The 17,919-nt window shown below is 35.6% G+C and overlaps 3 protein-coding genes across 3 annotated transcripts; all 3 read left to right on the top strand.

The window, feature by feature from the left end:
• On the top strand, positions 6,407–9,429 carry LOC105164315 (protein NRT1/ PTR FAMILY 5.7). The gene is made up of 4 exons (XM_011082935.2): positions 6,407–6,638; positions 6,719–6,933; positions 7,892–8,349; positions 8,423–9,429. The coding sequence occupies exons 1-4, from the start codon at positions 6,524–6,526 to the stop codon at positions 9,273–9,275; spliced, it is 1,641 nt and encodes a 546-aa protein (XP_011081237.1). The 5' UTR covers positions 6,407–6,523; the 3' UTR covers positions 9,276–9,429.
• LOC110012153 lies at positions 15,257–16,023 on the top strand. Its single transcript, XM_020694811.1, has 2 exons — positions 15,257–15,418; positions 15,502–16,023. The coding sequence occupies exons 1-2, from the start codon at positions 15,337–15,339 to the stop codon at positions 15,879–15,881; spliced, it is 462 nt and encodes a 153-aa protein (XP_020550470.1). The 5' UTR covers positions 15,257–15,336; the 3' UTR covers positions 15,882–16,023.
• LOC105164438 (protein NRT1/ PTR FAMILY 5.6-like) lies at positions 16,792–17,887 on the top strand. The gene is made up of 2 exons (XM_020694190.1): positions 16,792–16,961; positions 17,035–17,887. Exons 1-2 carry the CDS (start codon positions 16,792–16,794, stop codon positions 17,885–17,887), a joined length of 1,023 nt encoding a protein of 340 aa, XP_020549849.1.

Below are 17,919 nucleotides of genomic sequence, written 5' to 3'. Positions count from 1 at the left end.
GCCTTTTTTATCTCTCAAATTATCAGTTTTAAACTCTTCTTCACCACCCTCACCATTACCACCATGCCCTTGTTCCCCTTGCCTCTCACTATTCAGCCTTTCTTCAACACCCTCACACACAGATCCTATCCCATCCCTACCCTGTCCCTACCCCTCACGATTCAGCCTTTCCCCAATACCCTCACACACAGAACCCGGCCCTTGATCATCCCCCCAGGAAAACTATCATCTAAATCATCTTCAAAATCAATCCCATCTAGCAAGTACCTAATTTCTTCCTCATGTTCATTGGAAACAACATTACCATCTTTATCTAGTACCTGAATGAGCTCACAATCACTGTCTTCTACATATATTTCTATAGGCAAGTCTATCCCTCTATATTGATTCTCCAAATCACATATTCAAATGTCAGAGCATTCATTGCTAATACGTCTTAAACCAAGTTCTAGTGGTAACCCTGGAACTTTATAGTGAAAGGTCATTGTGCCTTTCTTCCCACCACATCTGTCATACATTTCTCCTAATTCATACATTCCTAGAAAATCAATATCTATCCTTCAAAAATCTTTCTTGTACCCCCTACATATTTAGATCTGTTATCATCCACAAATTTACCACCATACCAGAAGTGAACATCATGCAAGTCATTACTCTGCACATGGAGGAAAAAAAAAAATACAACTTTTTAAAAGGAGGGAATTCTCAAACAAGGAGCACATTATAAAAGTAGATACACAAGTTTATCATAGGGAGTTTTCTGAATATTTATATCATCACTGGGGGGTCAATAAATAACTATCAATTTTCAAACAGGCCCACATTTTTTAAATATAACAGAATATAATAATACAATATAATAATTCTCAAACAGGGACCACATACTATCATAAAAAGTCTATAAAATATCATGAACATGGTAATAGCTGCAATATAATAATTCTCAAATGGGGACCACATACTATCATAAAAAGTCTAAAATAGATCATGAACATGGTAATAGCAGCAATATAATAACTCTCAAATAGGGACCACATACTATTATAAAAATTTTAAAATAGATCATGAACATGGTAATAGCTGCAATATAATAACTCTCAAATAGGAACCACATACAATATAATAAATTAACTGACAAAAAGAACTCAACAAACAGAAAATTTGGTGACTCCAGAAATTTATCATGCAATATCTGTTGTATCTTTTCTAGTTTCATTTATTAAATAAACGAAAAGTTATTCATGATGGCATAATAGATTAATGTCCTACTATTTAATTTTTTCAAACTAAATGTTTTAATTTGAAATTAAAATCCTCTTTGGTTGGGGATTGATGTTCTAAATTAATGTTATAGATGTTGATTGATAAACCATAGTTTTATATCTCTGTCTATACAATTAGATTCATAAAAATGTGGATTTTCTGTGCATCAGGAAAAGATCTTATTTTCAGCATTTTCACTTTCATAACTCCTCTATATGCTTTAACCATGGACGTGTATCAATTTTTGCAACATTTGAAACCTCAAGTAACTATTAGAAGTGAATATTACACAAGTGTCAAATAGGGACCACAAATATATAATAATACACATAAAACAAACATACCGTCATTTTCTTGCAGAGTTCACCAAGTCTTAATCTCCTTTTTCTTTTGTCTTTATATAAATCTACAATAAAATAACATAACTAAGAATCAATTCTTTAATCGAGATTTTTTAAAAAAATAAAAAATACATTAAAGTAATATGGAAAACTGACTTCATATACTGGTTGAGTCTCTTTTATTTCTCTCCATCAGAAACCACAAAAGAAAAAATCCTATATAGCGAAAAACCCTAGATCAGTTCTTGTAGCGAGAATTTATTTTTAAAAATCAGAAAAAATACCTTGAAGTAGTAGATCTGAAAACTAACCTGATATATTGCTGAAATCTCGTTCATTTCTCTTCAGCCGAAACAAAAAAAAGAACACCTAAATAGAAAAAATTCAAACTTTTATGTTTAGAAATTTAATAAAAAAAACTATAAAAATCCTAAATCATAACATAACTATAAAAATCGTAAACTATAAAACCCTAATGCAACATAAAACACCACAAAAAATGAAAAAAAAATAGCGAAAAGTAGACAACTCACCTTCTTTAACCTCTTTTTGTTGATTATGTAGAGTTTTCTTCGAATTTAACGGTCAGTTTTAGAGATTTTTTGCAAAGAAATCGAATAAGTTTTAACGAAGGGAAGGATTAGGGTTTTCTCTCAATCAGTCGACGAAGTGGGGATTTCTGGTCTGAACGGGTCAACAACTTTTTCATATATATGAAGGGGTATTTTAGTCTTTACCCCTAAAAAATTAGACTGTCATTGACCAGGGGGCAGTGTGATTTTTTTTTTTTATAACAAAGGGGGTGAAATTAGTATTTGTTTTTTCATAGGGGTTTTTTTGATATTTTGGCATAACACAGAGGGCAAAATGAATTCAACCCTTTTACCACATAAATCTAAGAATTAAATGCAATTTTTGTCCTCTAACTATAGCCACATCCCATTTTAGTCCTTTATCTATCTAGGGTTTGATTTTGGTCCTTTATTTAATTAAATTGCTCAATTTTAGTCCTATTTTGGCCGAAAAATTACCCAAATCGCCGGAAAATTCCATGTGGAGTCTATGTGGACATTTAAATTAGGGCTGAGATATAATTGGTCAGTTTTAGCTGACTAGGCAATTTTTCGAATTTAAAAAAAAAATGACATGGCCACTTTTTCTCCCCTCTTCTCGCCGCATCTTCTCTCTAAATTTCCGACCAATTTTCGATGAATCACCGGATACCACCTATATCAGTCGACTCCCCATCATCAGGCGAACTTTTCCCCTCCATCAATTTGAAGTTTCATTGCGATTTGACGCTGGGCTCAAGAGGTGACCGACACGACTTTCCACCGTCAATACGCCGCCGTCCGAACGAATTACCATTTCGCACCACCACCGTTGGATTCCTCTCATCAAGGCGAGTCGAACGACACCTCTCCCAGCCATTTTCATCAACTGCTCGACGAGATCAGTTCTTTTAAAATTTTGCGACGCCGCCACCTTTGAACCGCCGTCCGAATGAATGACTGTTGCGCACCACCACCGTTGGATTCCTCTCATCAAGACGAGTCGAATGACACCTCTCCCATCCATTTTCATCAACTCCTCGACGAGATCAGTTCTTTTAAAGTTTCACGACGCCATCTTTGAACTGCCGAATCTCCGCCGTCCAAACGAATCACCGTCTCGGACCACCACCATTGGACTCCCCTCGCCAAGGCGTTTTCAACGAGACCTCACCCATCAATTTTCATCAGATTTTTTACGAGATCGGAGTCTTCGACCGCCGCCAGCACAACAAGAGCCTTCCCTTTTCCCTCTTTTTCCACATCTGCCATGTCATTAAAAAATTTGAAAAATTGTCAAATCATAAAAATATAAACCAATGAGGTTTCAACCCCAATTTAAATGTCCACATAGGCTCCACGTGGAATTTTCCGACGGTTTGGCTAATTTTTCGGTCAAAATAGGACTAAAATTGAGCAATTTAATTACAAAGAGGACCAAAATCAAACCCTAGATAGATAAAAGACTAAAACGGGATGTGCCTATAGTTAGAGGATGAAAAATGCATTTAATCCTAAATCTAAATTTGACACAAGAACTATAAAATGTGTTTACTTGGCCATGCACATGGCCAAAAGAGATATGAACTTTTGATCTACATAAACACAAAGTTATAATATCTATAGATGTGGTGTTTCATGAAAATACTTTTCATTCAGGAAACATGATATGATCCCATTGCTTGCCCCCTACTTGTATCTGATTGTAGTCAGGATATACTGTCCATATAGAAAATTAATTCAGATCATGCTGATTAATTAAATGCAGATCCCTCAGTTACTGAAGTTTTAAGTGCTCCTACAAACAACTTAAAGAGGAGCTCCAAAGTTGTCTGTTGTTACCAAACCTGCATGGATGCAAGATTTTATTTGCACTTTCTCATCCATAGAACATGCAATTCTAATGTTTACTTGCATATATAGATAATAAGTATAATCGTTTTTGATGTGGTTGTGATTTTAGTGAAAGGATAAAATGAAAATTTTACCTACACACAACTGCACACTAGGTAAAAATACGATTTACGAAAAGATTTTTTTACTATGTGTGGGGGATCAAATCAATGAATAGTCCCCCTTTTAAAAAATTATATTATTGGTATTTATAGTGGTGTTAGAATTTATGCAGTATGGTAGGGTGTATGTTTTTATTGTATGATTTATATATATAGAAATTATTTTTTTGCCCTTATAACTGAATGTGTATTAACAATATATACATCAATTTTGTAGCCTCCTCATCTAACATGCGGGAAGCAAGAAGAATGGAGGACGGTCGTGCTCACAAAGATTGATGGAGTTTATCTCTTTGCCCAACAACAAAGAAGCAATAGGGTGTAGGTGGATATATAAGTCGAGACTCGCTTATAATTCGAACAAGTCCTAATTAAATTTGAGAACACCCTATCTGCTTTGATCTCCATTTTTTAGATTTGGACCTACTTTATTAAGAACAAATCCTAGATGATTTTTCTCAGTTATGAATTTGATGTAGGTCGCGCGAAATTGGGATCGCGGAGTCGGATCGCTAAGTCGGGTTGTTGAATCCTTCTTTTAAACTACCTGTTAGTGATCCTGAGAACAAAATAAACGTGAGACTAGCCGAGTAGCCCTCGGCGATGGCCCTTCGGTGCTTAAGTTAGAAAGGCGGGGTCGAAAAGATAAAAATAAGATCGAATGAGATCACGAAATGGCGGTAAAATGATGAGATAAAACGTAATTTGAATAATCATAAATACCGTCGAGGAGAGCGCCACGTGTCCTCTTTGAGATGCTGCCACGTCATCATGATCCTATGGCCTTTATTTATTCCCTGATCAAAATTAGTCAAGATGATCAAAATAGTCAACTATGGGAATTTAAATACCTTTAAAATAACAGGAGTATTTAGGTAATTTAGTAAACTCCATCAAAATTCAATTGCCATTCCTAATAAAGATTACGCCGATTTATCCACCAATGCATACATCGAACAACGAGGACAGAGTTTTTGGAGCTCAGAGATAGCCGTCGGAGAGCATGACCTCTTTTGTTGTTGTTTTTTTTTTTTTTTGGTAAAAAAAGTAGATGAAAAATAAAATGGTCAAGTGATGAATTTGATGGTACAGAGGAGTGAAATTAGAATACATGATGGTAAAATGAACTTTCTCTAAATTAATATTTGCAGAAAAAGGAAAATGTTTATGTGACCAAAGTACTTTTTCTTATAATATTAGGAAAAAAGATCCATACACCATAAATCATCATGAATCAAAATAACGTTAAATCAATACTGACTATCAATGATAATACAAAATCGATACAAGAACTTAAATTTTAACCACGATCAACCAAAATTTGTCATGATTTTGTTTTATCTATGATAAAATATTTGTCATAATTTTTAGGATAAACTACACTTTGCCCTCCTAAACTATTAGTCATGTAATAATTACTCCCTTAAACTAACAAATGTAACACTTACCTCCCACAATTAAATTTTTAAACAATATTGTCCTTATATTATTCCTATATAATATTTAGTTGAATGATTTTTTTTTTGGTAATTTTTCACTTTAAGTTTAATTAAAATTTTCTTAATTGAAAAAATATCTTTTATTTATAATAAATTAAAATATAATTAGTGAGTTTGTGTTTTGTGTGGGTGTGTGAATTAGTATGTATTTCTAGTTTTCCAAATTATTTTCCTGTACTCTGAATGATTGATCTGATTTATGAATTGTGCAACACTGAAGTAAAATGACAAGAATGTACTGTACCAACTACCAAGAGGAGACAGAAAGGAAGGCCCACCCGTTTTAACTTTTCCTTTTATTTACGTTCTTGTCATTTTTCTTTCGCTCTTCTGCCACTAAGATGACTGATATTTTGAACAACGTTCAGTTAAAGGTAAGAACAGGGAATAGGACACGGGAGAAACAACACATAAGGGTTTTTCCTATGTGGAATTTCCAGGCTGCCCTGAAAAATGCTGTGGGTATCCTTATCCTATTCCTATGTTGTTCCTCTTGAATCATTACTGTGTCCTAACTCATGGTTAACAGATTAGAGTATATTAGTACATAAGTCTACATGCCTTGTTGAATAATGCAAAAAAAAAACCTACTCAAGGAAAAAGAAAGATGGGAGATTAAAATAACTGATCATGTACTTCTTTTTCGGGAAAAAAATATAAGCATCTCTTGTCATATTACAAATCAATAAATTAATTATTTTCTTCACGTTATTCAAGACTTTAAACCAATCATCCAGTCAACCCTCACAGTCAATATACATTATTGGACGAGTCCTCCAACATCCAACGCTGCTAATTTCCCTTCAAGATCACTAGCAGCAGATGTCTCTCAAATTGGAACCTGATTAGAGAATATGGTTGCCATAAGATTGGAGAAAATCCCTGGAATGCTGCTAGAACTGCAAGCAGATGCAACCAGGTGGTTCAAATACTACGTTGTTTGGAACAAGGCTGTTCCTTTCATCTCAGGTATGTATATGACCTACGCCATCTCTCTCTCTCTCAACAATTTAAACTTGTAGATGATGGGTTTTGTTTTTGGTCTGCAGGTTTGGTATTTGTTCATGCTTGGGTTGAGTATGCATTGATTGCGATCCTGATCACGCATCTGACCGACGAGTGGTTGCATTTGCCGAGAGCTGCTTCGATTGTGAATGTTCAAGATGGGGTAACAGCGGTTCTAGCGCTGGTTGTTGCTTATGTGTCCGATGCTTATGTGGGTCCGTTTCTAGCAGTAGTCTGCTCAACTGTTGCTTATATCATTGTGAGTGCTGCTAGCTTTTGTCTATGTCAAACTCAGATGATATATGCTACCTTTTGTTTAAACATGTCTTTGTGTGAATGTTTACACTTTGTTCAAGTATAAAGCTTTTCTCTGGCAGGCTTTCTAAACGTTTCTGTTCAAATCAATGTATATAGTAGCCAGCGATACGGTGGTTTTAATGGTTAAATCAGTAGTTTTTTACTAGCATATCACTGAGTTTGAATTTTACTAGAATCTAGAGCTCGTCACTCTACGTGGACTTATTAGAGGTTATAGGTAGTCGGTTGGTAATGTTGATTTTGATGGTGGACAAGCTTATTGTTTAGAATTCCCAAGAGAATTGAACTTGTCTTCTCATTTTCAGCTGGTCATAGTTCTTCAGCGGACTTACAGATGTGTTTTCAGAATGCAAACGAGTGGATCTTATACATAATTAAAGCATGTGAGTTTAGTTTCAAATGGTCCAGGTTTCAAGTCCATTTGAAATTTCTGTAGAAAGTTATGACTGTTTTAACGAGGGTTGGCAGAAACAGAGAATGATGTTTAGAATTTTGTTTTTGCATTTATTCTACGTCAGAATTCTATGCTTATCAGCTGATGTTTAGGCATGACCTGTAATCTGATGTTATCCAAGTGAATAGAAGGGCACAATTTAGAATACAATTGAACCCACCATATTCTAACACTTAGTTTCTAGTGCGTTGGTACTCGAGCAACGTTGACTAAGTTGGGCAATGTCGTCTTAAGTTTTGGCTGAAAAAGATACTTCGTAACAGATAAGTTCCAGAGTTGGAATAGATTGACGATAGAATTAACTCCATCCAACTTAATTTTGTACTTATCAAACATACATGAAAAATACTCAACTTAGGGATTATGTACCACAGTGCAGCCATGTTGCAGGTGTTGTTATTGCTATTATGATTTGATTCAACTGAGATGTTTCCTCTTACGACAGGGATTAACCCTATTGTTTTTCGCGGCTTGGCGTCTAATAAGTATTGAGCTACAATTACTGTACGTGGCATTGTTACTGGTAGCTTTAGGCCGAGCAGGCCGTGATATCCCACTCAAGGAGTTTCTTGCCTATCAATTTAGAGAAGAGGGGTCACATGTAGACGAGGAACAATTAGAGAGTCGTAGAAAGATATGGTGGCGTCCGCCTTATATTTTAGGTATCTGTGCATCTGTTTATGTGTTTGCAAATGCTACATGGATCGAGCTCTCAAGGATTGCGGCAATTGCTATGGGGGTAGGCTTTGTGTTGTTCTTAGGAGGCATAGCATTTAAGTATAAGTACAAGCCACCTGCCTCCCAAAGCAAGCTAAACAACATGCTGCAAATCCTGCGTGCAGCAATATCAAAGAGACGTCTTAGCAATAGTACTCCTTCCGGAAATGTCATTCCAATATTAAGGTAAACAGTTCTTTTTCCTCTTTTGTTTGATCAAGTTCATGTAGGATGTAACTAGAACTAATGATTTGAGCAGGTGGTTAGATAAAGCTTCAGTTGAGGAACCTTCACCTAGTCGGGCAGAACAAGTGAGGATAGGAAGACTTTGGAGTCCTGAAGATGTACAGGAAGTGAAGATTCTGCTCTCTATGGTCCCTCTGTGGACGACATTCCTCGCTTACGGTCTACTGCAGGCCACCGGAAACACTTTCTTTTATGAACAAGTCGGTTACATGGACAGTCGTCTGGGTCGAATTTCCAGAGTTCCCATAGTTATTTTTGTGATAGTGAAGAGTTCAACTAGCTTCATAGTCTCGCGTCTTTGTGATTCACTACTTCCGTCTTATTGGAGTCAGAAAGTTCCACGGCAAGTTATGCTTACAAGGATTGGAGCTGGAATGGCAATTTCACCGTTATGTTGCATAGTTGCTTGGAGGATCGAGAAGTACAGGCTGCACAAGTATGTGAACCACGACATTTCCATCAGTGCTTTCTGGCTAGTCCCACAGTTCTTCTTACTGGGATTCATGGAAGGGCTAGTGTTTGATGGGATGGAAGAAGTGTTTGATGGGCATGTTCCTGAATCATTCAGGAAATACGGGCCGTCTTTCACTCAATTCGCTCTCAACATCGGGAATTTCGTCAGCTTAGTTTTTATCTTAATCTTCCACGGCTTGTTCAACGACAACTTAGACACGAGTGGATTGGCGACGTATTATGCGTTGTTAGCTTACATATGCTTTGTGAATTTCCTGTTTTACTGCGGTGTTGCAACCTATTATGTGAAGGAATCCTATTATGAGAAAGACGAATCACCTGTTGAGCAAGAACTAGAGCAAATCCAGAATTTGGACAGCCATGAAGCTACTGATCATCAGCTGGCTGAATAAACTTGAAGGGCTATAAGGAGATTGCCTATTCCAATCCCAGCAATTTCTTTTCTGCTTGTCACTTGTACTCATCACATGATTGTATTCCTAATGGCTTTCTACTACATGCTTTATGAATTATGATTCTTTATAAGTTGATTTCAAATATGTTCAAGGCGACTCGTAAATAGTACGCTCCTTGTTCGTACCAAATTAATATAGTTTATAATAGAAAAAAATTAATAATAAAAATAGAAGGAAAAAAAAAAGTAAATGATGAGTGTTTATAGATCTTTGACAGTTTTAATTAATTAAAATTACAATCTTGTTATTTGAAAAATTATTAATTTTTTCTTGATATTTGATATGGTTATATAACACTTAAATGGGGATGAGGAAATATCATATAACTCTTATCCTCGTTTTTCAAAAGACTATTTTACCCTTGATCATATGGGAAGTATATGCAATATTTAAATATTATAAAGGGTGTTGATAATGTTAACGTTGTGATTGTTTTTTCTTTTACATCTTCAAATTACAAATTTTAGTTTATTTGTTTTTCTTTTAATTTATTTTCCACTTCTATTTAGTAGTACCAATACATTTAGGAAATGAATTACACATGAATGAATTAAGTTGTTCCCACATCAATTAAAAAATTACTAGCGATTCTTTTGAAATATAATTGTGTGCAATAATGATTTTCTTTTTTTTTTTTTGGAGTAAATTGGTTGAAATTATATTTTAAATCAATAATCAACAATCAATATTGATACCCTGTCAAATAATTTTTCTTAAGCTCAAAGCTAAAGTGGTAGACCACCAAACAGTCCAGCAAGGCTTAGTTCATCTATTTATACTAACTTGGTAGGTTCAAAAGCAAATCCAGTACAGCAAAATGACTAAGTTGATAATGGGGATGATACGTCATACGTACTTTTGCCACCGTGACACTAGGGGTGGCAGACGAGTCAAGCCATGGCAAACTCTCAGCTAAGACGATAATTTCTACTCCTCCAAATTCGCTTAAATCCCTGCTCACAATTGATTGTATAGGTCACGAGTCGACTCGATTTGGAGCTCGAGTGGAGCTCGAGCCCAAAATACTCTGTTCAGAAGCTCGCGACTTATTTTTATTTTTTTTAATATATTTAACTCAAATATTATAATTATTAAGTAATATCACATATTTTTAATTTAGCTAATGATAAAATATGATAGTTTTATTTATACATCTAGTCTTTCTACAAAATTAAGCTTAATCAACAAGTTAGTAAGTTCATAGTATATTTTATTTTATATTAATTATTGAGTTTTTAAGTTATCTAATAGTTGAAAATTAAGAATATATTTTTGTTAAAAATAGTTTGATTTTGTCACTTAATATAATAAATAAAATTCTAAAATAATTTCTATTTTAATGATAAAATTTTAAAATTAAAAAAAAAACTCGAACTCGAGCCAGAATTTTTTTGTCGAGCTCGACTCATTTACGCCCCTGCGTGGGACATATCATAATTTCCAACATATTCTTGTTATATTAATGGCAGCCAACTTGGCTGCAATGGATAAAACAGACTCCGCAAAACTCTGCTCGACTAATATGATTCTTTCAAACAGTCATAACCGAAGAAGATAAGTCCAAATCGCAATCTTTTTTTTCTTTTAGTTACTTAACTCATGCAATTAACCAACAGTGTTTCACAAGTTGCAACCACTTTCCGATTTTGCTCTCCATTGACCTATAAATAGAGGTTATTGTACAGTAATAAGACATCAAGTCTTATTCACTCACTTTCACTCTTTTTTCTCTATTTTCAGCAAGTTTCTTGCACTGTTTTGCACTCTACGCCATTATTTTCATTATATCTTGATACTTTTTTCGAGTCACTTCAATTATTTATCATTACTCTTGCATTGTCTCAATTTTTTGGATTATCCTTTTAGTAAATCTGTTAGTGATTTAAACATCAACGTACTAACCATTGTTTTGTGAGTTAGTTCTCCATTGATCTTATAATTTTTATGAAAATCCTTTGACGATTGTGGTGCTCACTAGATTTTGGTACACATAATTGACGTCGTCTTTGGGGAACTTGAGCTAGAGATGTGAGAGATTGTCAACTCAGAAAATAGAGGTGAAGGGCAACACTTCCCTACTGTAGCAGGTTCTATAGTTCCACCTCCAAAGGAGACACTAGGGGATCTCAATTACCCCATTCCCACTCTTGACTTGGCAATTCAATCTGTTGTTGCCAACATGATCTTTTGTGAGCAGCGTTTATTTTGGATACCATCAACTCAACCCTTAGAGGCTTTCTTATCAATGGAGCAGGATAATCATCCCAATAGGAGAAGCTCAACACTCAAGGAGATCAAGGAACTGGCGGGCCAACTCCCGTTGTATTCCAATAGGATGATCCTACATTAACTAATCTCACCAGCAATGAGGGGAGCAACTAGGAAACTTTGAGAATCTAGCGTTTTATCTTGAAAGAAGTGCTAGAACTCCGCTAGGCTCCACTACTGGAGCGTGTTATTCCCTTTAGTGTAGACACCATGGCAAAAAAACTCCTTACTCACTTCAGGGCGCCTTAACATCTACCTGCTTACAATAACACCAGGGTCCCGTTGAGCACATCCGTGAGTTTAAGAATGCAACCCTGTTGCACAAGTATACTGATGCTATTATATGTTGTTTATTTCTTAATGCACTAACTGAATCTGCCTTGTAGTACTTGGACCAGCTCCCAGCTGGATTAGTTCGTTCTCTTGCAGAGTTTAGCTTACTTTTTCTATGCCAGATCACTAGTCGCAAGAAATACCAAAATCAACTATCAATCTTTTCGGGGTAAGTAGGATGAAAATGAGACCTTGAGAGCATATGTCCGATACTTCAACAACGCCATCTCGAAAGTCTCAATTACCCACCAGGAGATGCTAATCAATGCTCTCACACAGGGACTTCGAGTCGAACCTCTCTTTAAATCATTTGCTAAGAAGCATGTTCCAAACTTCCAGGACCTGCTAGCATGGGTAGAGAAATACATGAACCTAAAAGATCAGTAGCTGGTAGAGAAGGGTGACAACCGCGATAAGAAAAGGGATTATGAAGCCACTTCTTGTCGTAGAAGCCGAGGGGAACTGAAAGGATGGTTTAATCCCCTCGACCCCAAAAACGAGCATTTTAGCTTGCTCATCACTAGCCCAGCACGGATGCTGGTGGCCATAAACAAGCACCTTGCTCTGCAGTAACCCAAAGTGTGGATGAAGGACCTGAACTTTTCAAATCTAAATATTTTTATAGGTGGCACAGAGAGTACATACATGATACTAATAGATGTTGCCAATTGACACAGGAGATAAAATAACTCATTCAAGTTGGTTACCTGAAGGACTCATCGATAAAGAACATAGACAATGATAAAATGAACGCTCTTGTCATCGAGATTCCCATATAAGTGAGAATTGATTTACTGAATCCTAAACAAACCTGTCAAAGGGGTTATTCACATGATAACAGGAGGACCAACAGATGGGGACTCCATGACAGCTGGATATGCACACGCTGTTGCTGCCAGAACAATCATGGAAATTGACCTTAAAATACCAGCAGGGGATCCGATGATCCACTTTGGACTTGCTGACACATGGAGAGTTCACTTACCCTATAATAATGCTCTTGTTCTTTCTGCTACCTTAGCTAATTATACTGTTGAGTGTATTTTTAGATTCTAGATCTCAGTCGATATCCTACTTTATGAGGTCTATCGGCAGATGGAGCTCAATGATACCTTGTTGGAGTTGATAAACACCTCATTGTATGGTTTTGCACGGAGGTAGTACATCCCTTGGGACAAATCTTGATCCCCTATCCTTGGGAATGGAGCCCAATAGAAAGGCCAAAATGATTATTTCCTTGTGGTGGACGTGCCCTCGACCTACAATGTCATCTTAGGACGACTTGATTTAAATACCTTCCAAGTTGTAGTTTGTACCTACCACATGTAGCTAAAATTTTCCACTGAAATATGAGTGAGAGAGGTTACATGCAATCATTACACAATGATGAAATGCTATGTAGGGTATATGAACAGAAGTAGCAGGAGAGACATGACGATAGACCCCCCCCCCCAACGCAATATGGAGAAAGGTAAGACACTTGTGCAATATGATGAGTTGGGAAAAGAGGTTCCTCTTGAATCATTACTGTATCCTAACTCATGGTTAACAGATTAGAGTATATTAGTACGTAAGTCTACATGCCTGTTGAATAATGCAAAAAAAGAACCTACTCAAGGAAAAAGAAAGATGGGAGATTGAAATAACTGATCATATAACTTCTTTTTCGGGAAAAATGCAAGCAACTCTCTTGTGATATTGTAAAATGAACAAACTACCATTTTATAAAAAAATAAATAGTAATTTATCTCCCTATATTTTTTAGAATACAAAATTTACCCCCCTATGATTTCTAAAATGAAGCAATTTACCTCATTATACAAGGAGGTAAATTGCTTCATTTTAAAAAGTACAGGAGAATAAATTGCTATATTTTTTTCATATAAAGATAATATACTCATTTTCAAAATCATAGGGGTTAAATTGCTATTGACCCCTTCTTTTTCAATAAAATAAGGCCTCATAGGTATTAGCATTTACTATAACTCCTATAGCATGGCTTGGAAAAAGGCTACAGGGTTTTAAGTTAACAATATTAAATATACATACAGATTATGCTGATAGCTACCCGAAGTGGACTGTCTCAACCATTCCAATTCACTTCTTCACTTTTGTTCCATTACTGGAAAATTAATGTGTAAAGCGGGGAAGGGTTAGGTGGTCGGTGGCACCACGTGCTGCTTCTCCCTCTTTCTTTATTATTTTGATTTTTTTAAACTTTTCAATAATTATTATTAGATTCTTCTTAATTTTTCAATTAATATAATTTTTTTCTGAATATTATAATAAACTCTAATTTAATATGTTCAAATTCTAATATATTTCATTTTCAACTTATAATTTATTTTAAATTTCTTAATAATTATCAATTAGTCTCTTGTAATCCATAAGTTCGTCACTAATCACTTTGGTACTCATGTTTCAATTTGATCAATTTTGATCCTCAAATTTTTTTAAAAATGATCAAAGTTTGTTCTGACCGTTAGTTGCCAAAAAAAAGTTCCTCCATTAGTTTAAATGGTCAGAACTAACTTATCATATAAAGAAAAAATGGAACTAAAATTGATATGATCAACTGGAAACCAAAAAAAAAAAAAAAGATTAGCTGGGTACAAAGTATAAAAAAAAATTCAGTGACTAATTCAAGGACAAAAGTAAAAGTATCCCATTATGTCTCAATTTTCGTACATTCCGCTCGAATTAATGTGACTAATTAAATATAAAATATAAAAAAATAATTTTTTTTGTACATAGCATGTAGTACAAGTTAAAACTTAATGCAAGTCCATTTTTATTGCAAGGAGACGAAATACAATTGAATTTTATGAAGAACAAACCAACAATATAATTATATAGTACTAAATTGTTCTAGTTATATTTGTAATTTTTGTAGAATTATTAATTTATAATATTGAAGGTATCATAAATTCATATAAGAGTTTTCTGAAAAATTGTTATCTTATAATTTATTAAAATTATAAATTTAGATCTTGGCGCTGCTAAATTAATTATTACTTAAGAGAAATTATTAATTTGTAAAAGTTGTACTCTATATAAACTTTAATTGAGTTTAATAATTAAAGAAAATGACTACCAATATTAAATATTTCATCTAAATATTCCAATTCTAATATGAACATAAAATTAAATATTCAAGTCTTATAACTAATCCACCATCATAAAAGTTCAACTTTCTTCATCCCGCCCAAGACTTTAAGCCAATCATCCACTCAATCCTCAAAGTCATATATTTTATTCGACGAGTACTCCAAAACCCACGCTGCTAATTTCCCTTAAAATAAGGTGTACGCAGGAAAGATCACTAGCAGCAGTTGTCACTCAAATTGGAACTTGATTGGAGAATACAGTTCCCATAAGATTGGAGAAAATCCCAGCAATGCTGCTAGAACTGCAAGCAGTTGCAACCAGGTGGTTGAAATACTACGTTGTTTGGAACAAGGCTGCTCCTTTCATCTCAGGTATGTATATGAGCTACGCCCTCTCTCTGTCTCTCTTAACAATGTAAACTTGTAGATGATGGGTTTTTGTTTTTGGTCTGCAGGTTTGGTATTTGTTCATGCTTGGGTTGAGTATGCATTGATTGCGATCCTGATCACGCATCTGACCGACGAGTGGTTGCATTTGCCGAAAGCTGCTTCGATTGTGAATGTTCAAGATGGGGTAACAGCGGTTCTAGCACTGGTTGTTGCTCATGTGTCCGATGCTCATCTGGGTCCGTTTGTAGCAGTAGTCTGCTCGACTGTTGCTTATATCATTGTGAATGCTGCTAGCTTTTGTCTATGTCAAACTCAGATGATATATGCTACCTTTTGCTTAAACATGTCTTTTTGTGAAGTTTACACTTTGTTCAAGTATAAAGCTTTTCTCTGGCAGCCTTGTCTAAACGTTTCTGTTCAAGTCAATGTATGTAGTAGCCAGTGATACGGTGGTTTTAATGGTTAAATAAGTAGCTTTTTACAAACATGTCACTGAGATTTTAGAGTCTAGTTTCAAATGGTCCAGGTTTCAAGTTCATTGGAAATTTCTGTAGAAAGTTATGACTGTTTTAACGAGGGTTGGCAGAAACGAGAATGATATTTAGAATTTTATTTTTGCATTTATTCTATGTCAGAAATTCTATGCTTATTAGCTGATGTTTTGGCAGGACTTGTATCTGATGTTATCCAAGTGAACAGAATGGCACAATTTAGAATACAAAAATTCTGAGATATACTCCCCTTCTCTTCCTTCAAAAGTATAATTATACAATTGAACCCAACATATTCTAACACTTAGTTTCTAGTGCGTTGGTACTCGAGCAACGTTGACTAAGTTGGGCAATGTCGTCTTAAGTTTTGGCTGAAAAAGATACTTCGTAACAGATAAGTTCCTTAGTTGGAATAGATTGACGATAGAATTAACTCCATCCAACTTAATTTTGTACTTATCAAACATACATGAAAAATAATCAACTTAGGGACTATGTACCACAAAGTGCAGCCATGTTGCAGGTGTTATTATTGCTATTATGATTTGATTCAACTGGGATATTACCTCTTTCTACAGGGATTAACACTGTTGTTTTACGCGGCTTGGTGTCTAACAAGTATTGAGCTACAATTACTGTACCTGGCATTGATACTGGTAGCTTTAGGCCGAGCAGGCCGCTATATCCCACTCAAAGAGTTTTTTGCCTATCAATTTAGAGAAGAGGGGTCATATGTAGACGAGGAACAATTAGAGAGTCATAGAAAGATATGGTGGCGTCCAGCTTATATTTTTGGTATCTGTGGATCTGTTTGTGTTTGTTAATGCTAAATGCATCGAGCTCTCAAAGATAGCGGCAATTGCTATGGGGGTAGGCTTTGTGTTTTTCTTAGGAGGCATAGCATTTAATTATAAGTACAAGCCACCTACTAAGGAAAGCAAGCTAAACAACCTGCTGCAAATCCTGCGTGCAGCGATATCAAAGAGACATCTTAGCGATAGTACTCCTTCCGGAAATGTCATTCCAATATTAAGGTAAACAGTTCTTTTTCCTCTTTTGTTTGATTAAGTTCATGTAGGATGTAACTAGAACTAATGATTTGAGCAGGTGGTTAGATAAAGCTTCGGTTGTGGAACCTTCACCTAGTCGGGCAGAACAAGTAAGGATAGGAAGACTTTGGAGTCCTGAAGATGTACAGGAAGTGAAGATTCTGCTCTCTATGGTTCCTCTGTGGACGACATTCCTTGCTTACGGCCTACTGCAGGCCACAGGAAACACTTTCTTTATTGAACAAGTCAGTTACATGGACAGTCATCTGGGTCGAATTTCCAGAGTTCCCGTAGTTATTTTTGTGATAGTGATAACTTCAACTAGCTTCATAGTCTCGCGTCTTTGTGATTCACTATTTCCGGCTTATTGGAGTCAGAAAGTTCCACGGAAAGTTATGCTTACAAGGATTGGAGCTAGAATGGCAAGTTCACCGTTATGTTGCATAGTTGCTTGGAGGATTGAGAAGTACAGGCTGCACAAGTATGTGAACCACGACGTTTCCATCAGTGTTTTCTGGCTAGTCCCACAGTTCTTCTTACTGGGGTTCATGGAAGGGCTAGTGTATGATGGGATGGAAGAAGTGTTTTATGTGCATGTTCCTGAATCATTCAAGAAATACGGGCCGTCTTTCACTCAATTCGCTCTCAACATTGGGAATTTCGTCAGCTTAGTTTTTATCTTAATCTTCCACGGTTTGTTCAACGACAACTTAGACACGAGTGGATTGGCGACGTATTATGCGTTGTTAGCTTACATATGCTTTGTGAATTTCCTGTTTTACTGCAGTGTTGCAACCTATTATGTGAAGCAATCCTATCATGAGAAAGACGAATCAGCAGTTGAGCAAGAACTAGAGCAAATCCAGAATTTGGACAGCCATGAAGCTACTGATCATCAGCTGGCTGTATAAACTTGAAGGGCTACAAGAAGATTGCCTATTGT

This window comes from Sesamum indicum, linkage group LG6 (assembly GCF_000512975.1).
Source record: "Sesamum indicum cultivar Zhongzhi No. 13 linkage group LG6, S_indicum_v1.0, whole genome shotgun sequence".
Taxonomy (NCBI): domain Eukaryota; kingdom Viridiplantae; phylum Streptophyta; class Magnoliopsida; order Lamiales; family Pedaliaceae; genus Sesamum; species Sesamum indicum.
Note: the sequence above shows the minus strand (reverse complement) of the source record. Positions and strands in the feature narration are given on the sequence as shown.